Below are 20204 nucleotides of genomic sequence, written 5' to 3' on the forward strand. Positions count from 1 at the left end.
GTGTACAGCTGCAGCAATCGGTAAGCTGCTCAGATAGCTGATGCTTAAAGTTAGTGAGGGAGATATGTCTCCAACTTCAGCGATTTTTGCAATTAGTTACAGTCCTTGGCAGCAGAGAACTGGAAGGAAAGGCAGCCAAAGGAGGTGTTGGCTTTGGGGATGACCAGTGAGATATACCTGCTGGAGCGCGTGCTACGGCTGGGTGTTGTTATGGTGACCAGTGAGCTGAGATAAGGCGAAGCTTAACCTAGCAAAGACTTATAGATGACCTGGAGCCAGTGGGTCTGGCGACGAATATGTAGCGAGGGCCAGCCGACGAGAGCATACAGGTCGCAGGTGGGTGGTATATGGGGCTTTGGTGATAAAACGGATGGAACTGTGATAGACCGCATCCAGTTTGCTGAGTAGAGTGTTGGAGGCTATTTTGTAAATGACATCGCCGAAGTCGAGGATCGGTAGGATAGTCAGTTTTACGAGGGTATGTTTGGCAGCGTGAGTGAAGGATGCTTTGTTGCGAAATAGGAAGCCGATTCTAGATTTAATTTTGGATTGGAGATGTGGTTATGATATCGTTTAGTACCTTGAGTGTGGCTGAGGTGCACCTGTGACCAGCTCGGAAACCAGATTGCACAGCGGAGAAGGTACGGTGGGATTCTAAATGGTCAGTGATCTGTTTGTTAACTTGGTTTTTCAATAACTTTAGAAAGGCAGGGCAGGATGGATATAGGTCTAACAGTTTGGGTCTAGTGTGTCATGACCGCGGCAGCATTCCAATCTTTAAGAATCTTGGACGTTATGAAAGAGGTTGAACAGACTGGTAATAGGGGTTGCAACATTAGCGGCGGATAATTTTAGAAAGAGAGGGTCCAGATTGTCTAGCCAAGTTAATTTGTACGGGTCCAGGTTTTGCAGCTCTTTTAGAACATCTGCTATCTGGATTTGGGTGAAGGAGAAGCTTGGGAGGCTTGGGCAAGTAGATGCGGGTTGTGCGGAAAGGTTGGCCGGGGTTGGGGTAGCCAGGAGGAAAGCATGGCCAGCCGTAGAGAAATGGTTATTGAAATTCTCAATTATCGTGGATTTATCGGTGGTGACAGTGTTTCCTAGCCTCAGTGCAGTGGGCAGCTGGGAGGAGGTCCTCTTATTCTCCATGGACTTTACAGTGTCCCAAAACTTTTTGGAGTTAGAGCTACAGGATGCAAGTTTCTGTTTGAAAAGTCTAGCCTTTGCTTTCCAGACTGACTGCGTGTATTGGTTCCTGACTTCCCTGAAAAGTTGCATATCGCGGGGACTATTCGATGCTAGTGCAGTCCGCCACAGGATGTTTTGTGCTGGTCGAGGTCAGTCAGGTCTGGAGTGAACCAAGGGCTATATCTGTTCTTAGTTATACATTTTTTGAAAGGGGCATGCTTATTTAAGAGGGTGAGGAAATTACTTTAAGAACGACCAGGCATCCTCTACTGACGGGATGAGGTCAATATCCTTCCAGGATACCCATGCCAGGTCAATTAGAAAGGCCTGCTCGCAGAAGTGTTTTAGGTAGCGTTGGACAGTGATGAGGGGTGGTCGTTTGAGGCAGTGATCGCTGAGATCCTGATTGAAAACAGCAGAGGTGTATTTGGAGGGCAAGTTGGTCAGGATAATATCTGTGAGGGTGCCCATGTTTACGGATTTAGATTTGTACCTGGTGGGTTCCTTGATAATTTGTGTGAGATTGAGGGCATCTAGTTTAGATTGTAGAACTGCCCGGAGTGTTAAGCATTTCCCAGTTTAGGTCACCTAACAGAACGAACTCTGAAGATAGATGGGGGACAATCAATTCACATATGGTGTCCAGGGCACAGCTGGGAGCTGAGGGGTGTCTATAACAGGCGGCAACAGTGAGAGACTTATTTCTGGAGAAATTCATTTTTAAAATTAGAAGCTCGAACTGTTTGGGCATAGACCTGGAAAGTATGACAGAACTTTGCAGGCTATCTCTGCAGTAGATTGTAACTACTCCCCCTTGAGCAATTCTATCTTGACGGAAAATGTTGTAGTTGAGGATGGTAGTAGTCCTTGACAAGAGCCAATACAAAGCACTGCATGAGATAACGCCAACAAGTACGGACGTTGATAATATTCATGACAATGTCTACATCTCGCCACTGGGGAAACAGAGTAGACTAGATGGTACTCGAAGGGAAGTAAGCCACTGTGAAGATATAGCCTGTGTTTGATACAGCTAGACGAATACTTAGAAAGAAAACTATAAAATCAAAACCAATTCAAATTTTATTGGTCACATACACATGGTTAGCAGATGTTAATGCGAGTGTAGCGAAATGCTTGTGCTTCCAGTTCAGAGAGTGCAGTAATATCACGATTCCCCAACAACCACCTAATACACACAAATCTAAAAGGGGTGACTGAGAACATATAAATATATGGATGAGCGATGGCCGAGCGGCATTGGCAAGGTGCAATAGATAGCATATGTATATACTGTATTTTATACAATGAGTAATGTAAGATGTGTAAACATTATTAAAGTGGCATTGTTTAAAGTGACTAGTGATCCATTTAATAAATTGATGCTGTAGATGCCATGGAGGGCAGGTAGTTTGCCCCCGGTGATGCGTTGTGCAGACCGCACCACCCTCTGGAGAGCCTTGTGGTTGAGGGCAGTGCAGTTGCCGTACCAGGCTGTGATACAGCCCGACAGGATGCTCTCGATTGTGCATCTGTAAAAGTTTGTCAGAGTTTTGGGTGATAAGCCACATTTCTTCAGCCTCCTGAGGTTCACCACGCTGTCTGTGTGGGTGGACCATTTCAGTTGGTCTGTGATGTGTACGCCGAGGAACTTAAAACTTTATACCTTCTCCACTGCTGTCCCTTCGATGTGGATAGGCGGGTTTAGTTGACGTTGAGTGAGAGATTGTTTTCCTGACACCACACTCCCAGTGCCCTCACCTCCTCCCTGTAGGCTGGCTGTCTCGTCATGGTTGGTAATCAAGCCCACTACTGCTGTGTCGTCTGCAAACTTGATGATTGAGTTGGAGGCGTGCATGGCCAGGGAATACAGGAGGGGGCTGAGCATGCACCCTTGTGGGGCCCCAGTGTTGAGGGTCAGCTAAGTGTTGTTTCCTACCTTCACCACCTGGGGGGGGGGGGGGGGGGGCGACCTGTCAGAAAGTCCAGGACCCAATTGCACAGGGTGGGGTTGAGACCCAGGGCCTCAAGCTTGATGATGAGTTTGGAGGGTACTATGGTTTTGAATGCTGAGCTTTTGTCCAGATGGGATAGGGCAGTGTGCAGTGTGATGGCAATTGCATCGTCTGTGGACTTGTTGGGGCGGTATGCAAACTGAAGTGGGTCTAGGGTGGCCGGTAAGGTGGAGGTGATATGATCCATGACTAGTCTCTCAAAGCACTTCATGATGACAATAGTGAGTGCTACGGGGCGGTAGTCATTTAGTTCAGTTATCTTCGCCTTCTTGGGTACAGGACCAATGGTGGCCATCTTGAAGCATGTGGGGACAGCAGACTGGGATAGGGAGCGATTGAACATGTCCGTAAACACTCCAGCCAGCTGGTCTGTGCATGCTCTGTGGACGCGGCTAGGGATGCCGTCTAGTCCAGCAGCCTTGCGAGGGTTAACACGTTTAAATGTTTTACTCACGTCGGCCACGGAGAAGGAGGGGAGGGGGGCGCAGTCCATGTTAGCGGGCCGCGACGGTGGCACTGTATTATCATCAAAGCGGGAAAAGGTGTTTAGTTTGTCGGGAAGCGTGACGCCGGAGTCCGTGACGTGGATGGTTTTCTTATTGTAGTCCGTGACTTCCTGTAGACCCTGCCACATATGTCTCGTGAGCCCCTTGAAGCATATAGTCACAACACCAAAACCAGTCAGAAAACTACTGAAAGCATTGTAACGTCACTGAAAGTCAAGCCGAAAGGAGAGAGAAAGTTCAAGCCTTAGCCCTGCATCCCCCTCGGGAGTCGGGAGTTCCCACGTGGTGCACCTTTTGTTCTAGCCCAGCAATATCACACCTTATTCAACTCATCGCCAAGCCTTCGATTCAAATAAAGTGTACACAGTACAAAGCCTTGGGGTGCCCCAGGAATGTATTGAGAAACACTTTATTAGAGGAGAAATTCAACCAGCCACAGACTCCAAAAGGGGGAAATAACACACAGTGCACAGAGACAGGACAAGGCAGCCATTTTCCCCACTCTCTCATGTTAGTAGTCGTTCTATTGGTTAGGTTACATCCCTGGCCCCACCCTTAGCCGCCTGGCAACAGACAAGTCAGCCAATACGCCCCCCTGCAAAGACAGAGAGAAAGACACAGATTAAAGCCTTTTCCTTTGCTGCTCGCTAACTTCCTTAGCAAGGCTAATAACAGGTCTAAATCTTCGCTTAATAGCTTGTCTTTAAAAAAAAGGAGGGATTAAAAGGTCACTAGCCCTCCAGCTCTTAAAATGTGGCAACAAAAAAAAATCACTAGTGTTTCATTTAAAGTTAATAGTGCATGTTCCTGTTTTCAAAATTGCTATGTCTAATATGGGCTTAGCCCTTGTTTGTTAAGCCTTCTATGAGGGAAAACTAATACACTCAGCCTGACAGTGTTAGGATCGAGAGCTGCAAACAGGGATCGACAGCTGCAAACAGGGTCTTCTTGCCTTCTATAAATGCGACGCGGTCTGTAAAATGCAGAGGCGATTAGTTTGGGTCTTAAATATACAGAGGCGGCGCGGGGGTTGTCAGGCTATCGGCCCCAGCCAGATAGATGCTGATATTCAGCTCCCAGCTGCGGAACAGTCCATTAAACGGCTCTCTAGACACAAACCAACACGCAGAGGAAGGAAGAAGGAACAGGGGGGGGGGGTGAGAGAGAGGGACTCCACTGTCTTGTCGCCACCGGACTCAGGGGAGAGGTAGCATGTGTAATGGAAGGGGGTAAGGAGGAGAGGGGGGATATAGAAAAAAACAAGGGAGAGCGAGAGAAAGAGGGAGAGAGAGAGACAGAAGAGAGGAAGGGAGGATGACCAGAAGTGACAGACCGAAGGGTACCAGAAGAGAGAAGACTGGAGGGTTGAGAGGGAGGAGAGGGAGAAAGGGGGAGAACCGCGTAGCTCCACAGTGACTATTTCTCTGTGGCTGCTTGCTTGCTCGTTAGGCCTACTTGTTGTTAATTAAGGCAGAACTAAAAGAGACTGAAGACGACGTCGGGCTAAATATGTCAGAAACATGCATCACGGCTCAGGACAAACAAAGAGACAAACCGCAATCATGCTCTAGTCGGGTCTGTCTCGGTAAGGCCAACACAKTGACGAAGGCTTTATGCCTTGGTATTCAAATGAGCAGTTTTTATAGAATTTCCATTATTCCTCCAAGCATTCGTGACGGGGGYAYAAAAAAAAAAAACATTGATAGTTAAATATCGCAATTTTATTTATGGACGATATTATATTGATTTGAGTATCGATGTATAAACATGAAAATAACTACTGTAGGTAGCGTTAGCTAGCGCTAGTCGGCTGTGCCTGTGCCAAAACTCCTATAGCTTGTTCTCCAACTTTTTAAAATAGTGAGCCAACAGATTTTCAGCACTTTTTTCTCTGATCAAAACTCATTTTCTCATGCTCTCTCGTCTCTCTGCAGCAGACATATGACGAACAATATGTTTGGTCCATGAAATCACAAAATCGAAGCCTCGAATCGAAACGCATATAGAAACGTGAGAATCGCAATACATATCGGATCGGCACCTAAGTATCGTGATAATATCAAATGTTGAGGTCCCTGCCAATTCCCAGCCCTAGCAAGCATGGCTCAGATCCAGGTGGTTCTTGAAACTCTTCTATCTAACTAAAGGGAGGGAAAAAACATTCTAAAGATTGACTCTGAAAAGTTTATTTTTTATTTTTATTATTATTTTTTACCCCCTTTTCTCCCCAATTTCGTGGTATCCAATTGTTAGTAATTACCATCTTGTCTCATCGCTACAACTCCCGTACGGGCTCGGGAGAGACGAAGGCCATGCGTCCTCCGAAACACAACCCAACCAAGCCGCACTGCTTCTTAACACAGCGCGCCTCCAACCCGGAAGCCAGCCGCACCAATGTGTCGGAGGAAACACCGTGCACCTGGCTACCTTGGTTAGCGCGCACTGCGCCCGGCCCGCCACAGGAGTCGCTGGTGCGCGATGAGACAAGGATATCCCTACCGGCCAAACCCTCCCTAACCCGGACGACGCTAGGCCAATTGTGCGACGCCCCACGGACCTCCCGGTCGCGGCCGGCTGCGACAGAGCCTGAGCGCGAACCCAGAGTCTCTGGTGGCAGTGCCCTAGACCACTGCGCCACCCGGGAGGCCGAAAAGTGTTTTTTTAAGCTATGCACATTGACTAGCTTATAAGCAACATTGAGAACAGCAACAGCTCTTCAGACATCACATCAATTTTCCTACCCAGCGCTTGACAAAACACTGGCTGACCTACCCTTCACACACACATCCCCACACCCACACCCTGACACCAAGAGAAAGCTGAGCTCCCGTCACCACCCTAGGTACCCACACCAAACACCAGCTAAAGGGACAGTTCACCCCAAAATCAACGTAGAAACAACCATTTCACACCACACCAGAAGAAACATCAGATATTGTAAAGTATCAGGACGTGAATGAACGACAAAATCAGTGGGCCGGTCCCAAACGGCAGCCTATTCTCTATATAGTTCACTACTTTTGATAGGAGCCTTATAGAAAAGTAGCGAACGACAGTATGAAATGAATGTGGTGCCATTTGGGACTCAGACCGTGTGTTACCATCATGTTAAAGCCAATACTTTTCCTGCTCTGTCTTATAGCCCCCTCACCAGGGCTCTCGTAACTGAACTGCTATCGTTTAGAGTTCTCTAGTACCCTAGCATTCCAACAAGTCCAAAAGCACTATGTGAGCCACAGAGCAGGACTGCAGCAGCGGAGAGACTGAGAAGGACTGTGGCTGCAGCAGCGGAGAGACTGAGAAGGGCTGTGACTGCAGCAGCGGAGAGACTGAGAAGGGCTGTGACTGCAGCAGCGGAGAGACTGAGAAGGGCTGTGGCTGCAGCAGCGGAGAGACTGAGACGGGCTGTGACTGCAGCAGCGGAGAGACTGGAGAAGGGCTGTGGCTGCAGCAGCGGAGAGACTGAGACGGGCTGTGACTGCGCAGCAGCGGGAGGCTGTGACTGCAGCAGCGGGAGAGGCTGTGACTGCAGCAGCGGAGAGACTGAGAAGGGCTGTGACTGCAGCAGCGGAGAGGCTGTGACTGCAGCAGCGGAGAGACTGAGAAGGGCTGTGGCTGCAGCAGCGGAGAGACTGAGAAGGGCTGTGACTGCAGCAGCGGAGAGGCTGTGACTGCAGCAGCGGAGAGGCTGGTGACTGCAGCAGCGGAGAGGCTGTGACTGCAGCAGCGGAGAGACTGAGAAGGGCTGTGACTGCAGCAGCGGAGAGGCTGTGACTGCAGCAGCGGAGAGACTGAGAGGGCTGTGACTGCAGCAGCGGAGCGGCTGTGACTGCAGCAGCGGAGAGGCTTGAGACTGCAGCAGCGGAGAGGCTGTGACTGCAGCAGCGGAGAGGCTGTGACTGCAAGCAGCGGAGAGGCTGTGACTGCAGCAGCGGAGAGGCTGTGACTGCAGCAGCGGAGAGCTGGACTGCAGCAGCGGAGAGGTGAGACTGCATGCAAGCAGAGAGCTGTGACGCGCAGCGGAGAGACTGGTGACTGCAGCAGCGGAGAGACTGAGACGGGCTGTGACTGCAGCAAAATGTCATTTAAGGTACTCCTCCCCTGCAGTGAGAGACAACGCAGACAGACTGGCTCTCAGACAGACAAAGACGGACTAGGAACACAGACACTCTCAGACACAGACAGACTAACAGACAGGAACACAGACTCTTCGACAGACAGACAGGCTGGGCCTTAGTACCAGTCATTGTGACAATGATTGGGGTATAGCTGGCTCTTGACCCACTTCAATCCTTAACACACACACTGTCCAGGACCACAACACACTGGAGACCTCACACTCACACACTGAGTGGCGTACACACACACACACGTACAGAGAACCACATACGCACACAGAAAGTGAGTGGCCAGCGTAATTAGAGAGCAACAAGAAATCCATACCTCCTTCCGCCACCGGTCACTCCTCGCCGCAGCAATTATCAATCACTCAGCTCACATTACATATGGACAGGGAGTTAACGTCACTATCAATCACCCATCACACTGTGACACGTGGGATCCATTTATTATAACGTATAATTGTTATCATATAGGCCAGGCTATATTCATTAAGGGCTGAACCCTAACTTCCACTTAGTCATGCATTGATGCCAATGGGAGAATGACGTGGATGCTAGGATTCAGGCCCCATAGACAGTTGTGTGATTACAAACCACTGTGGTGGTATTAACGTTCCGTCGTCTCACACTCAATATGATGTTTGGGGCAGCGTTCATTAATGCTAGGTAGGGTGTTGTGATGAAAGACACACACAGCCACCTGCCAACGGGCAGAAACATGACTAGAGTCACTGTCGGAGCTGAGAGCAGGGACACAAACTGCTGAAGGACCAAAAAGGTGACCTTTTTTCTTTCTTTTCGCACTGAAACATGCAAAACAAAATCCCTGCTAGGGGGAAATGCAGATTTTAACTAATTAAACAACAAAGAATATGATCTACACGATCAGCTTCTGTGTGTAAAATAAAAAGTGGTTCATGTGAACCTAACTCAAAGCTAGCAAAATAATGTCATTTGACACTCAAGTCTTGAGAAATAACAATACACTGATATTGCAGTTAGCTATGACAGCCTTTATAATAGAACGCTTGTTACCATGACAGCCTTTATAATAGAACGCTTGTGACCACACACACATCTAAATATTGCACTTAGGATAAAAACATCTTAAAGTAGAAATAGAACAAACAGGCATTCTATTTTTGCTCTATTATAGTGGCCACTATAGTAGACATCGATCAAGTGCACAAGGCTACATGTGTGCAAAAATAACATTCACCGAGTAAAACATGTAATAACCCCCCCTCACTCACACATGTTACTGTCAAGTTCAACACAACAAAAGCAATATCTTTGGGCTACACTGCACATTATTGTACACTTTCTGCCTGCTGTGGACATCTGTTATACAACGTGCCAGCAGAGCATGAGACCCTTTGTTGGCATAATTGATCTCTTTCAGGCAGAGTACTCCTGGCATACCTCTTTTTATCCACTGTATTGAAAAAGTGAGAAAGAGGGAAAGTGTGTGGTGTTCCTTCACCTCTATAGTGGCATCCAGCTTAAGCCAGGCTCAGCTACAGCTCCACTTGTTTAACAAGCAACGCCTCATTGTCACCTAATTCTCTCATTCTCTCAAATTAACCACAGACTGTAGAGGGAAAGCATTACTGTTAATTCACAGATAGTAGTTACTTCATTAGCTAGTTAACATTTCACACAGATTGCCAGGGTCCAGTAAGCAACTAACGCATTATAACTTGAGGAACGACAACATTACCAGTTAATACTGGAGCGAATTGGTTAGGTTACTAACGTTAGCTCATCTGATGTTGTAACATTAGCTAGCTAGCGGTCTGACTTTATTAGCCAGCTAATTTTCACACCATAACCTCAATTATTTGATCAGTTAAGTTGGTTAATGTTGCTCAACATTTCTCTGGCTAGCTTAGGGAGAATTCGATCCAGCTAGCAAGATACTTAACAATACTTGTTCCACCACACTTTCTCCCTCAACTTAAATATTCCAAATGCCAGTTGTTTTTCGGTTACAGCTCGTGAAGTACGCTTTATCACCTCACCCCCGTCTCCGTGGTCAGGCTTCTCACCTACCTCTTCGTTATCGTTCAGGGGACGCACTGCTGTAACTGGCAAACTGCCTTTCCACTCTCTGCTGTCTTTCCAGAGCACGCGCTGATGCTGTAACTAGCAAATCGGTGGTCTTGTCTCTCTTCAGTCGCTTGCTGCATTCTGTTGTTATGTGAACGATTGGCTGAGCCTTGGATACACCCCTCGCCCAAACTTTTCTCATTGGATCGAAACGAATCACGTAGGTCACCTACTTTGGATTCAGAACGGTGAATTTCGCCCCGAAAGGTGACTTGTTTGCATCCATGTGAGAGGGAAATGTAGCTACTAGCTAGTAGACAGGAGCAAGTGTGGTGCAGTAGTGTATTGTGTGGACGGTAGCCCCTTGAGTGGTGTTGCTGAATCACTAACAGTCTACTTCCTCTGAAAAGGTAGCCTAAACTACCAAGTGTCTCACACACACACATCTACCAGGGAATCCCCCTTGTGCCATCTCAGCACATGACTGAACTCAGGAATGTGCACAGACGTATAAGAAACAATGGAGGTACATGGATAAGCACTCAAGCCTCTCTCGATGGACACTGCTGTTAGAATATGAGAACACACAGACACACACACACTACAGCCCTCAGCATCTAGTCAACTTTCTTCTTCGCTCTCACAGCGACAGGGTGCTAGACCAGTGTGTGTTTTGCCTTGCAGCAACTTCTATACGCCTCTGCCATGTGTCATTTATTGATTTTCCTATGCAATGACAGCAGAATCAATCAAGAAAACAGAGGCTGTACTATACCAACACACATTGTCCTCTTGCACATTGGGGACACATGGTTCGTTTCCTTAAGTCTCGCTGGTTTACAATGAGCCACTGCAAACATGACCAGTTACATGTAACACACACACCAATTATGTTACAGCGATATGTTAAACTACACACACAGCAGTGGTGAAAAGTACTTTAAAGTACTGAAGTATTTTTGGGGGGTATCTGTAGTTAACTATTTATATTTTTGACAACTTTTACTTTACTACATTCTTAAAGAAAATGATGTACTTTTTACTCCATACATTTTCCCTGACACCCAAAAAGTACTAGTTACATTTTGAATGCTTAGCAGGACAGAAAATGATCCAATTCACACACTTATCAAGAGAACATCCCTGGTTATCCCCACTGGCACTATTCTGGCAGACTCACTAAACACAAATGCTTCATTTGTAAAGGATGTCTGAGTGTTGGAGTGTGCCCCGGGCTATCCGCAAATTAAAAATAAAATACAAATGTTTTAATGGTGCCGTCTGGTTCTCTTAATATAGGGAATTTAAAATTATTAATACTTTTGATACTAAAGTAAGTTTTTGCAATTACATTTACTTTTGATACTTAAGAATATTTAAAACCAAATACTTTTACTCAAGTAGTATTTTGCAGTGTGAACCTTTACTTGAGAAATGTTCAATTAAGCCATCTTTACTTTTACTCAAGTATGACAAGTGGGTACTTTTTACACCACCGACACACACACACGCAAGCAAGCAGGCACGCACAACAATTAATCCGACACCAATTTCACAGTATGAAACAAACTCAATTACGTACTAACTCAAACATGCTTTCTGGTTTTGCAAGACTACAMTGACTCCACACTACAGTGCGATCCCAACTGTTATCTTCTCCAAGGACAGTGGATCCACTGGGGGCAAGGCCATTTATCAAATAAAACAATCTCCAAACACACCAGGACAGAAAAGATCTGAGGTCTTATTTATTACAGTAGTACTGGAGGTGAGATACTTGTCGCTCTACTGAGTTCTCCAATGTCTGAGCAAAGCCCTGTGGCTCGGAATTTCTCATATAGAATGCTGTACGTACAGTTTGCATTTGAGCAATGTGTGTATCAGTTTGAGTGTGTGTACATAAACAGTTTGCGCGACAAGTGTGCGTCTTCTTGGCTCTACATAGAGTGCATTTGGAAAGTATTCAGACTTTTTACATGACAGCCTTATTCTAAAATTGATTAAATAGTTTTTTTCCCCCTTCATCAATCTCCACACCATACCCCATAACGACAAGGCGGAATCAGGTTTTGACATTTTTCCAAATAAAACAGAAATACATTTACATAAGTATTCAGACCCTTTACTATGAGACTCGACATTGATCATCCTTGAGATGTTTCTACAACTTGAGATGTTTCTACAACTTGATACGAGTCCACCTGTGGTAAATTCAACTGATTGGACATGTAAGGTCCCACAGGTGACAGTGCACGTCAGAGCAAAAACCAAGCCACGTGGTCGAAGGAATTGTCCGTAGAGCTCTGAGACAGGATTGTGTCGAGGAATAGATCTGGGGAAGGGTACCAAAACATTTCTGCAGCATCGAAGGTCCCCAAGAACACAGTGGCCTCCATCATTCTTAAAATGGAACAAGTTTGGAACCACCAAGACTCTTCCTCGATCTGGTCGCCCGGCCAAACTGAGAAATCGGGGGAGAAGGGCCTTGGTCAGGGAGGTGACCAAGAACCCAATGGTCACTCTGACAAGAGCTCTTGAGGTGCTCTGTGGGAGAACATTCCAGAAGGACAACCATCTCTGCAGCACTTCACCTTTATGGTAGAGTAGCCAGACAGAAGCCACTCCTCAGTAAAAGGCACATGACAGCCAGCTTGGAAACAAGATTCTCTGGTCTGATGAAACCAAGATTGAACTCTTTGGCCTGAATGCCAATCGTCACGTCTGGAGGAAACCTGGCATCATCCCTATGGTGAAACATTSTGGTGGCAGCATTATGCTGTGGGAGACTAGTCAGGATCGAGAGAAAACTGATTGGAGCAAAGTACAGAGAGATCCTTGATGAAAACCTGCTCCAGAGCGCTGAGGACCTCAGACTGGGGTGAAGGTTCACCTTCCAACAGGACAGCGACCCTAAGCACACAGCCAAGACAACACAGGAGTGGCTTCGGAACAAGTCTCTGAATGTCCTTGAGTGGCTCAGCCAYAMSCCMGACTTYAACCCYATRAAACATCTCTGGAGAGACCTGGAAACAGCTGTGCAGRGACYCTCCCCATCCAACCTGACAGAGKTTGAGAGGATCTGCAGAGAAGAATGGGAGAAGCTCCACAAATACTGGTGTACCAAGCTTGTAGCGTCATACCCAAGAAGACTCYAYGCTGTAATCGCTGCCAAAGGTGCTTCAACAAAGTACTGAGTAAAGGGTCTGAATACTTATGTAAAATGTTTTATTTATTTGTAATACATTTGCTAACATTTCTAAAAACCTGTTTTTACTTCGTCACTGTAAGCTATTGTGTGAGGATTGATATGGGGGGAAAAAACTATTTTATCCATTTTAGAATAAGGCTGTAACGTAACAAAATGTGGAAAAGGTCAAGGGGACTGAATACGTTCCAAATGCACAGTACATGCATAGTATGCATATTCTGTAGCCTATAGGTTACAGTAAAGCCAGAGGGGGTGTGGTATATTTAATGAATAAGGCCAGAGGGGGTGTGGTATATTTAATGAATAAGGCCCGGGGGTTGGGTATATTTAATCAATAAGGCCGAGGGGGTGTGGTTATATTTAAGAATAAGGCCAGAGGGGGTGTGGTATATTTAATCAATAAGGCCAGAGGGTGTGTATATTTAATGAATAAGGCAGAGGGGGTGTGGTATATTTAATGAATAAGGCCAGAGGGGGGGTGGTATATTTAATGAATAAGGCCAGAGGGGGGTGGTATATTTAATGAATAAGGCCAGAGGGGTGTGGTATATTTAATGAATAAGGCCCGAGGGGGTGTGGTATATTTAAATGAATAAGGCCCGAGGGGTGGTGGTATATTTAATGAATAAGGCCCGAGGGGGTGTGGTATATTAATCAATAAGGCCAGAGGGGGTGTGGTATATTTAATCAATAAGGCCCGAGGGGTGTGGTAATATTAATCAATAAGGCAGAGAGGTGTGGTATATTAATGAATAAGGCCGAGGGGGGTGTGGTATATTTAATCAATATAAGGCCAGAGGGGTGTGGTATATTTAACAATAAGGCCCGAGGTGTGGTATATTTAATCATAAGGCCACGAGGGTGGTGGTATATTTAATCAATAAGGCCAGAGGGGGTGTGGTATATTTAAGAATAAGGCCAAGGGGTGTGGTATATTTAATGAATAAGGCCCGAGGGGGTGTGGTATATTTAATCAATAAGGCCGAGGGGGTGGTAATAATTATAGGCGAGGGGGTGTGGTATATTTAATAATAAGGCCAGAGGGGGTGTGGGTATATTTAATCAATAAGGCCCGAGGTGTGGATATTTAATCAATAAGGCCAGAGGGGGTGTGGTATATTTAATATAGGCCAGAGGGGGTGTGGTATTATTTAATGAATAAGGCCAGAGGGGTGTGGTATATTTAATGAATAAGGCCCGAGGGGGTGTGGTATATTTAATCAATAAGCCCGAGGGGGTGTGGTATATTTAATGAATAAGGGGCCGAGGGGTGTGTATATTTAATGAATTAAGGCCCGAGGGGGTGTGGTATATTTAATCAATAAGGCCAGAGGGGGTGTGGTATATGGCCATAGCTAAGGGTTGTTCTTTTGTACGACGCAACGCGGAGTGCCTGGACGCAGCCCTTAGCTGGGAATATATTGGCCATATACCACAAACCCCTAAGGTGTCTTATTGCTATTATAAACTGGTTACCAACATTAATAGAACAGTAAACAAATATTTTTGCATCATATCCGTGGTATATTGTCTGATATGTTCCAGTCAATCAGCATCCAGGACCCAAACGGCGCTGGCTGCCTCCTCAATTATTCATCCAGCTAGAAGACATGTTGCCAGGCTGGGATAAATGCCAGCTCTGGCTGCAACACACATTTCTCTCTCCCTCCTCCATTGCCTGGCCACTGGTGAATAGTCTACCCCGCAGTGTTCTTTCCAACCAGAACCGTGGTCCAGATGGTGCCATTCATTTACAGTAACGCTGCACACATTGATTCAGAGTGCACACACACATCAGTTCAGTCCAAAATACTTTGGCATCCCAGAACCTATAACTCAGGGACGTACATCACAAGGGAGAATGGACTGGGGATGTTGTGTGTGGTTCTTGGGTCTCGCCAATTTTGTAGAATTCAATGAAATTTTACAACGATTTTGGAGCTATAACGGAGGACTTTTAAAAAGATGTATATGCCTATTTGAAGTGCCTGTCCCTGATAGCAATTATCTAGCCGGCCAAACAAATTATTCATGCATAGGACAACAGGCATTATGCTAATGTACGTTTTGTGTTCTAGTGATTATTGCATGATTACAGCTGACCAGTCATGACAAATTCATAAAATCTTTATTACATCAACATAAAAAACAAATTAATGTCCCAAATGGCAACCTATTCCCTACATAATGGACTACTTTTGACATGAGCCCTTCTTTCAGGGATTGAGACCTGGGACACCAGGGGACACTTCCATGTCCAATAAGAAAGAAAAACAATGTGCAAAAGTTTTGCTACTGTGCTCTCTAATGAACACACATGGGTCATATTCAATACACATGGACATGGGTCATATTCATTCGGGCATAACGTAGCAAAACTTTGTGCCACCGAAACTCTCCGGCCAAGCTATTAAGTACCTCTAGGCCTAGATTTGACTACACTAGATGTTGAGTGCTGCCTCGTAGCCTATACGGACACGTTTCTTGGGATTACGTCACAGTATTCATTCAGAGCCACTCCACGTGCCGTAGTATAAACGTTGCCAAACAAGCTCTCATCTTTGTGGAGGATTTACTGTGAGTCTTCATTTCCACATGACACCTGGGTTCAAACACTATTCAAAATKATTTCAAAATGGCTTTATCTGTGCTCAATGGACCTTACCTAGCTTAACAGGCCAACGGCATAGTCACGCTTTATCTGTGCTCAATGGACCTTACCTGGCGTAACGGGCCAACAGCATAGTCACAAAACGGCAAACCCTTGGAGTAAGGCAGATTCGAGCGAATGCTCAAAGTATTTCAACGTTTACGAATAGTATTTGAACACAGGTCTGGAATCAGTGTGCCGTGGCAGTTCGTCCCCAGCGCAGCCCTTCCATTTACCGCCCATGGTCCTGATCTAGGATCAGTGTTTGCCAATGTCCATAGTCCCACACACGTTCCGCTCCATCGCTGTACCCGTCTTTACAATGCCATTTAAAAGCTTGAGCTAACATTTACAGAACTAAAGCAGAAATGATGGTAGCAGAGGCGACTGCAAATTCCCCCATTACATGCGAACAAACYTGTGTGTGTGTGTCTGGCAAAAAAATATAATTCAAGAAAGTCTTAAAATGTACCAGTCCTTCCTAACAATTCCATTTCGACCATCACTGTGACATCTACTGAATGAATGTAGCATTGATTGCGGTGGAGACGACTCCAACCTTTACCTCATCTCGCCCCACAAGTTGTCAGAAGGAAAAGCTTTTATAACGTGTGTGTGCGTGGTATTTGTGCGTGCGCTCTCCCATGTGGAGGAGCCACTGAAAGAGGCAACCCTTCGGGGCCCACCGGACAGACAGACGTTAGTCACCCACTTCAATACCTCAGGGGAGGGGAAGCGTTGGAACGTAAACACAGCAATGAGCTCACCTCCATTCCCTAAGAGTTCCAGCTTCACTGACTTTCTTGGTTGTTGGGAAATTGGCGGAGGAGGTGACTAGGGAACACACTGTAAGTATAGATTGGGTTTGTGTAGTGTTTTTACACCGGGGGCTTAAAGCACTTTGGCATTGTATGGGTGCTGGAAGTCTAGCCTGGAATCCAACTATAATGCTCCGTTTCACCATTGTTTACCTTGCGGGAATCCAGGCTAGCTGAACCCCCGTCAACACCACTAATGGAGGGTCTGAAGTCTGAAGGGACCAGGACAATAGAGTGGAGCTCAGAGCCAGATAGGGACAGTTGATTGACTTTCACTTAAAAGGATAGTTTAACCAAATGCTCAAATGACTTTCCAAGATCCAATAAATATTCAAGTAATGCTGTTTAGGTGAACTATCCCTTTAAGGCTTATATACACACACACACACCAAGGCAAAGTTTTCATTGGACGTACCCAAGAACACAGTTGACAACTGGTCAGAGAGGCAACACAGTTTACGATTGGTCGAGAGAGCAAAGACTGACCTTTGGCCTCCTCCAGCTCCTCGTCCTGCTCCTCTGTCAGCTGACTGGGGGGCCGGTAGGGCGGGGGGAGTCTCATCGGGGGAGGGGCGCCTCCTACTGCTGCGTTCTGCAGATTAGGGCAAAGACACCATGCTTCTCAGAAACACCAAAGATATGAATCACAGGTGTGGGGCTAGGGTAGACACAGGACAACTACTGCCCCGCGGGCCAGAACCAGCCCGCCACCCAATTAAAAAGCCGCCTGCTGTGGATTTCGTTTATTTTTAAAGTAGCCAACTAAATGCGCAGCTTAGTTCATAGAACCGGTGTTACGGCTGTCAGGATCAAAGTGATCCATCCCCGACAGAGTCGAAAGTAGCTTTCTTCCTCACCTCCTACCATTCATCTGCACCGAATCGGAAGGAACCGTACAGGTGACTTGAACGTCTACCTCTCTGCTTGAGGAAGTGTTCACCCAAGATGAGAGGTGACCCTGTCCTCGGAAATGTCAAAGAGCAGCCTTGGAGAAGGACAAAAAAACAGGAGAAGAGAGAGGGCCTGCGCCTCCAGGAGTGAGGGAAAAGGGAAGGAGGATGAAATGTGGCGCGCGTGTGTGTGAATCTGCCCGACAGCACTCAAGCATCTCCCTATCGCAATAAAGTGTTTGGGAAATGTAACTATGCTGTACATGTGCTGAAATGTGAAAGTGCTCCTTGTCTACATTCTCAGACCTCTAAAATGGGGTCAATTCCCTAACGTTCCCGAACATCGCTCACTGGCAGTGTAGGTCCCCATCCATCTCATACACTTCCCTCCTCCCACATTACCCAGAGGGAGATAGACACTGTAGTCCACAGTTGGACTTGGGACACAGGAGTAAAGAAGGTAATCATAGTATCTCAATGTAATTAAACGTCTTCCTCGTTGTGTTTAACAGTCCTTCGTCCTCCAGAGGCGGACGTGACCCTAATAGAAATCAAATCTGGGTCTGTTAAAGCCAAATGATTAAGGTTTCAATTAATTGCCGGCTGACGGTGTCGTAATCAAGCTAGTCTCGCTAGGGAAGTTAGAGTGATGAGACTTGATTGGCTCTCGATTGAGATCAGTCATTTCCTGAAGCTGGGTCGTAGTGTCGAAACTCTCCCCTCTCTCTACCTCCTCTCTCTACCTCCTCTCTCTACCTCCTCTCTCTACCTTCTCTCTCTACCTCCTCTCTTCCTCTCTACCTCCCTCTCTCTACCTCCTTCTCTACCTCCTCTCTCTACCTCCTTCCCTACCTCCTCTCCTCTACCTCCTCTCCTACCTCCTCTCTCTCTGAGAAACTTTATTAGCATGAATGACAAGGCCACTGTTGCTAAAGCAAAGACATCAACAGTAAAAAAATAATAATAATTGTAATTAGAGAAATGGTCTCACACACAAACGACAGAGTTGAACTATTTCAGAAGATATAACCAAGCCCGCCACATTTCCACCACCAGAAAATGTTGTCAGAAAGTGGGGGCTGCTTACCGCATGACTCTCCTCTTTGCCTTGTGTTTGTTGTAACTGGGCGCGGTTAGCGAGACAGGCTGGAAAGAGAAAGACACATGCAGACATAGGTGCGCGCGCAACACACACACACACACACACAAACACGCACACAGAAGAGCGTCAAACGCCATTCATGCTTAGAGGACAGACACCAAGCACCAGCCCGAAATAACAAACCAACTACAAGACATTCTGACAGAAAGTACAACCTCAAGGGAGCAGAGGAAACGTGGTGTGAACGCCACCAAACCAATTTCTCTAAGGCAAAGAGGGGGCATGGGTACCTCTGCCTTTCAAAAGACAACCACTTGAGCATCAGAGGGACATCAAAGTATATTTTGGGTTGTGCTCCTGTGTGCGCGCGTGTGTACCTATGTGGGTACACACAGACGTGTGTGTGTGTGTGTGTGTGTGGTGTGTTTACCCGCGGCGTGGCAGTGAGGCTCTGGACGATGAAGACCACGGGACTGGGAGCTGCCTTGATGGCCTGGACGCATCCTCATGGCTGGCGTTCTGGAGGTACACCTGATACCTGACACACAGGTGTGCATAGAGAGGGGGAGAAAGAGAGAGGGAAGGACAGAGATTAAAAGAAAAAAAAAGGGAAAGCATGAGAAGAGGGGTGAGAGGAATAGATGGAAAGTGGAAGGGTATTGAAAAATTAAATAAATGGGCAAGAGAGAAACCACGACAGAGGGAGAGAGAGAGAGAGAAACACGACAGAGGGAGAGAGAGAGAGAGAAACCACGACAGAGGAGAGAGAGAAGAGAGAAACACGACAGAGGGAGAGAGAGAGAGAGAACCACGACAGAGGGAGAGAGAGAGAGAGAAACCACCGACAGAGAGAGAAACGACGACAGAGAGAGAAACCACGACAGAAGGAGAGAAACCACGACAAGAGAGAGAACCACGACAGAGAGAAACCACGACAGAGAGAGAAACCACGACAGAGAGAGAACCACGACGAGAGAGAAACCACGACAGAGGGAGAAACACGACAGAGGGAGAGAAGAGGAAACACGACAGAGAGAGAAACCACGACAGAGGGAGAGAGAAAACCACGACAAGAGGAGAGAAACCACGACAGAGAGAGAAACCACGACAGAGAGAGAGAAACACGACAGAGAGAGAAACACGACAGAGAGAGAAACACGACAGAGAGAGAGAACCACGACAGAGGAGAGAGAGAGAGAAACCACGACGAGGAGAGAGAGAGAAACCACGACAAGAGGGAGAGAAGAAGGAGAAACACGACAAGAGAGAGAAACACGACAGGAGAGAGAGAGAAACCACGACAGAGGGAGAAACCGAACAGAGAGAGAAACCGACAGAGAGAGAAACCACGACAGAGAGAGAAACCACGACAGAGAGAGAACCCACGACAGAGGGAAGGAGAGAGAAACCAGACAGAGGGAGAGAGAGAGAAACCACGACAGAGAGAGTGAGCACGACAGAGAAAGTCGCCCACGACAGAGAGAGTGCCCACGACAGAGAGAGTGCCCACGACAGAGAGAGCACGCAGAGCAGAGAACCACGACAGAGAGAGAAACCGCGAGGGAGAAACCACGACAGAGAGAGAACCCACGAGAGAGGAGAGAAACCGACAGAGAGAGGAGAGAGAAACCACGAAGAGAGAGGAGAGAGAAACCAC

At 46.7% G+C, this 20204-nt stretch overlaps 1 protein-coding gene across 8 annotated transcripts in view; it reads right to left on the reverse strand.

The window, feature by feature from the left end:
- The window catches only part of patj (PATJ crumbs cell polarity complex component), a 172183-nt gene that overhangs the window by 81453 nt on the left and 70526 nt on the right, over nucleotides 1-20204 (reverse strand). For all 8 annotated transcript variants that reach the window (XM_070447485.1, XM_070447482.1, XM_070447481.1 and 5 more), the window contains 2 exons: nucleotides 18978-19046; nucleotides 17042-17147 (listed from right to left, as the gene is read on the reverse strand). In XM_070447485.1, coding sequence (XP_070303586.1) covers nucleotides 17042-17147; nucleotides 18978-19046 — 175 coding nt within the window. The remainder of the gene's footprint in view (nucleotides 1-17041; nucleotides 17148-18977; nucleotides 19047-20204) is intronic.

Source organism: Salvelinus sp. IW2-2015, linkage group LG16 (assembly GCF_002910315.2).
Source record: "Salvelinus sp. IW2-2015 linkage group LG16, ASM291031v2, whole genome shotgun sequence".
Classification (NCBI taxonomy): Eukaryota; Metazoa; Chordata; class Actinopteri; order Salmoniformes; family Salmonidae; genus Salvelinus; species Salvelinus sp. IW2-2015.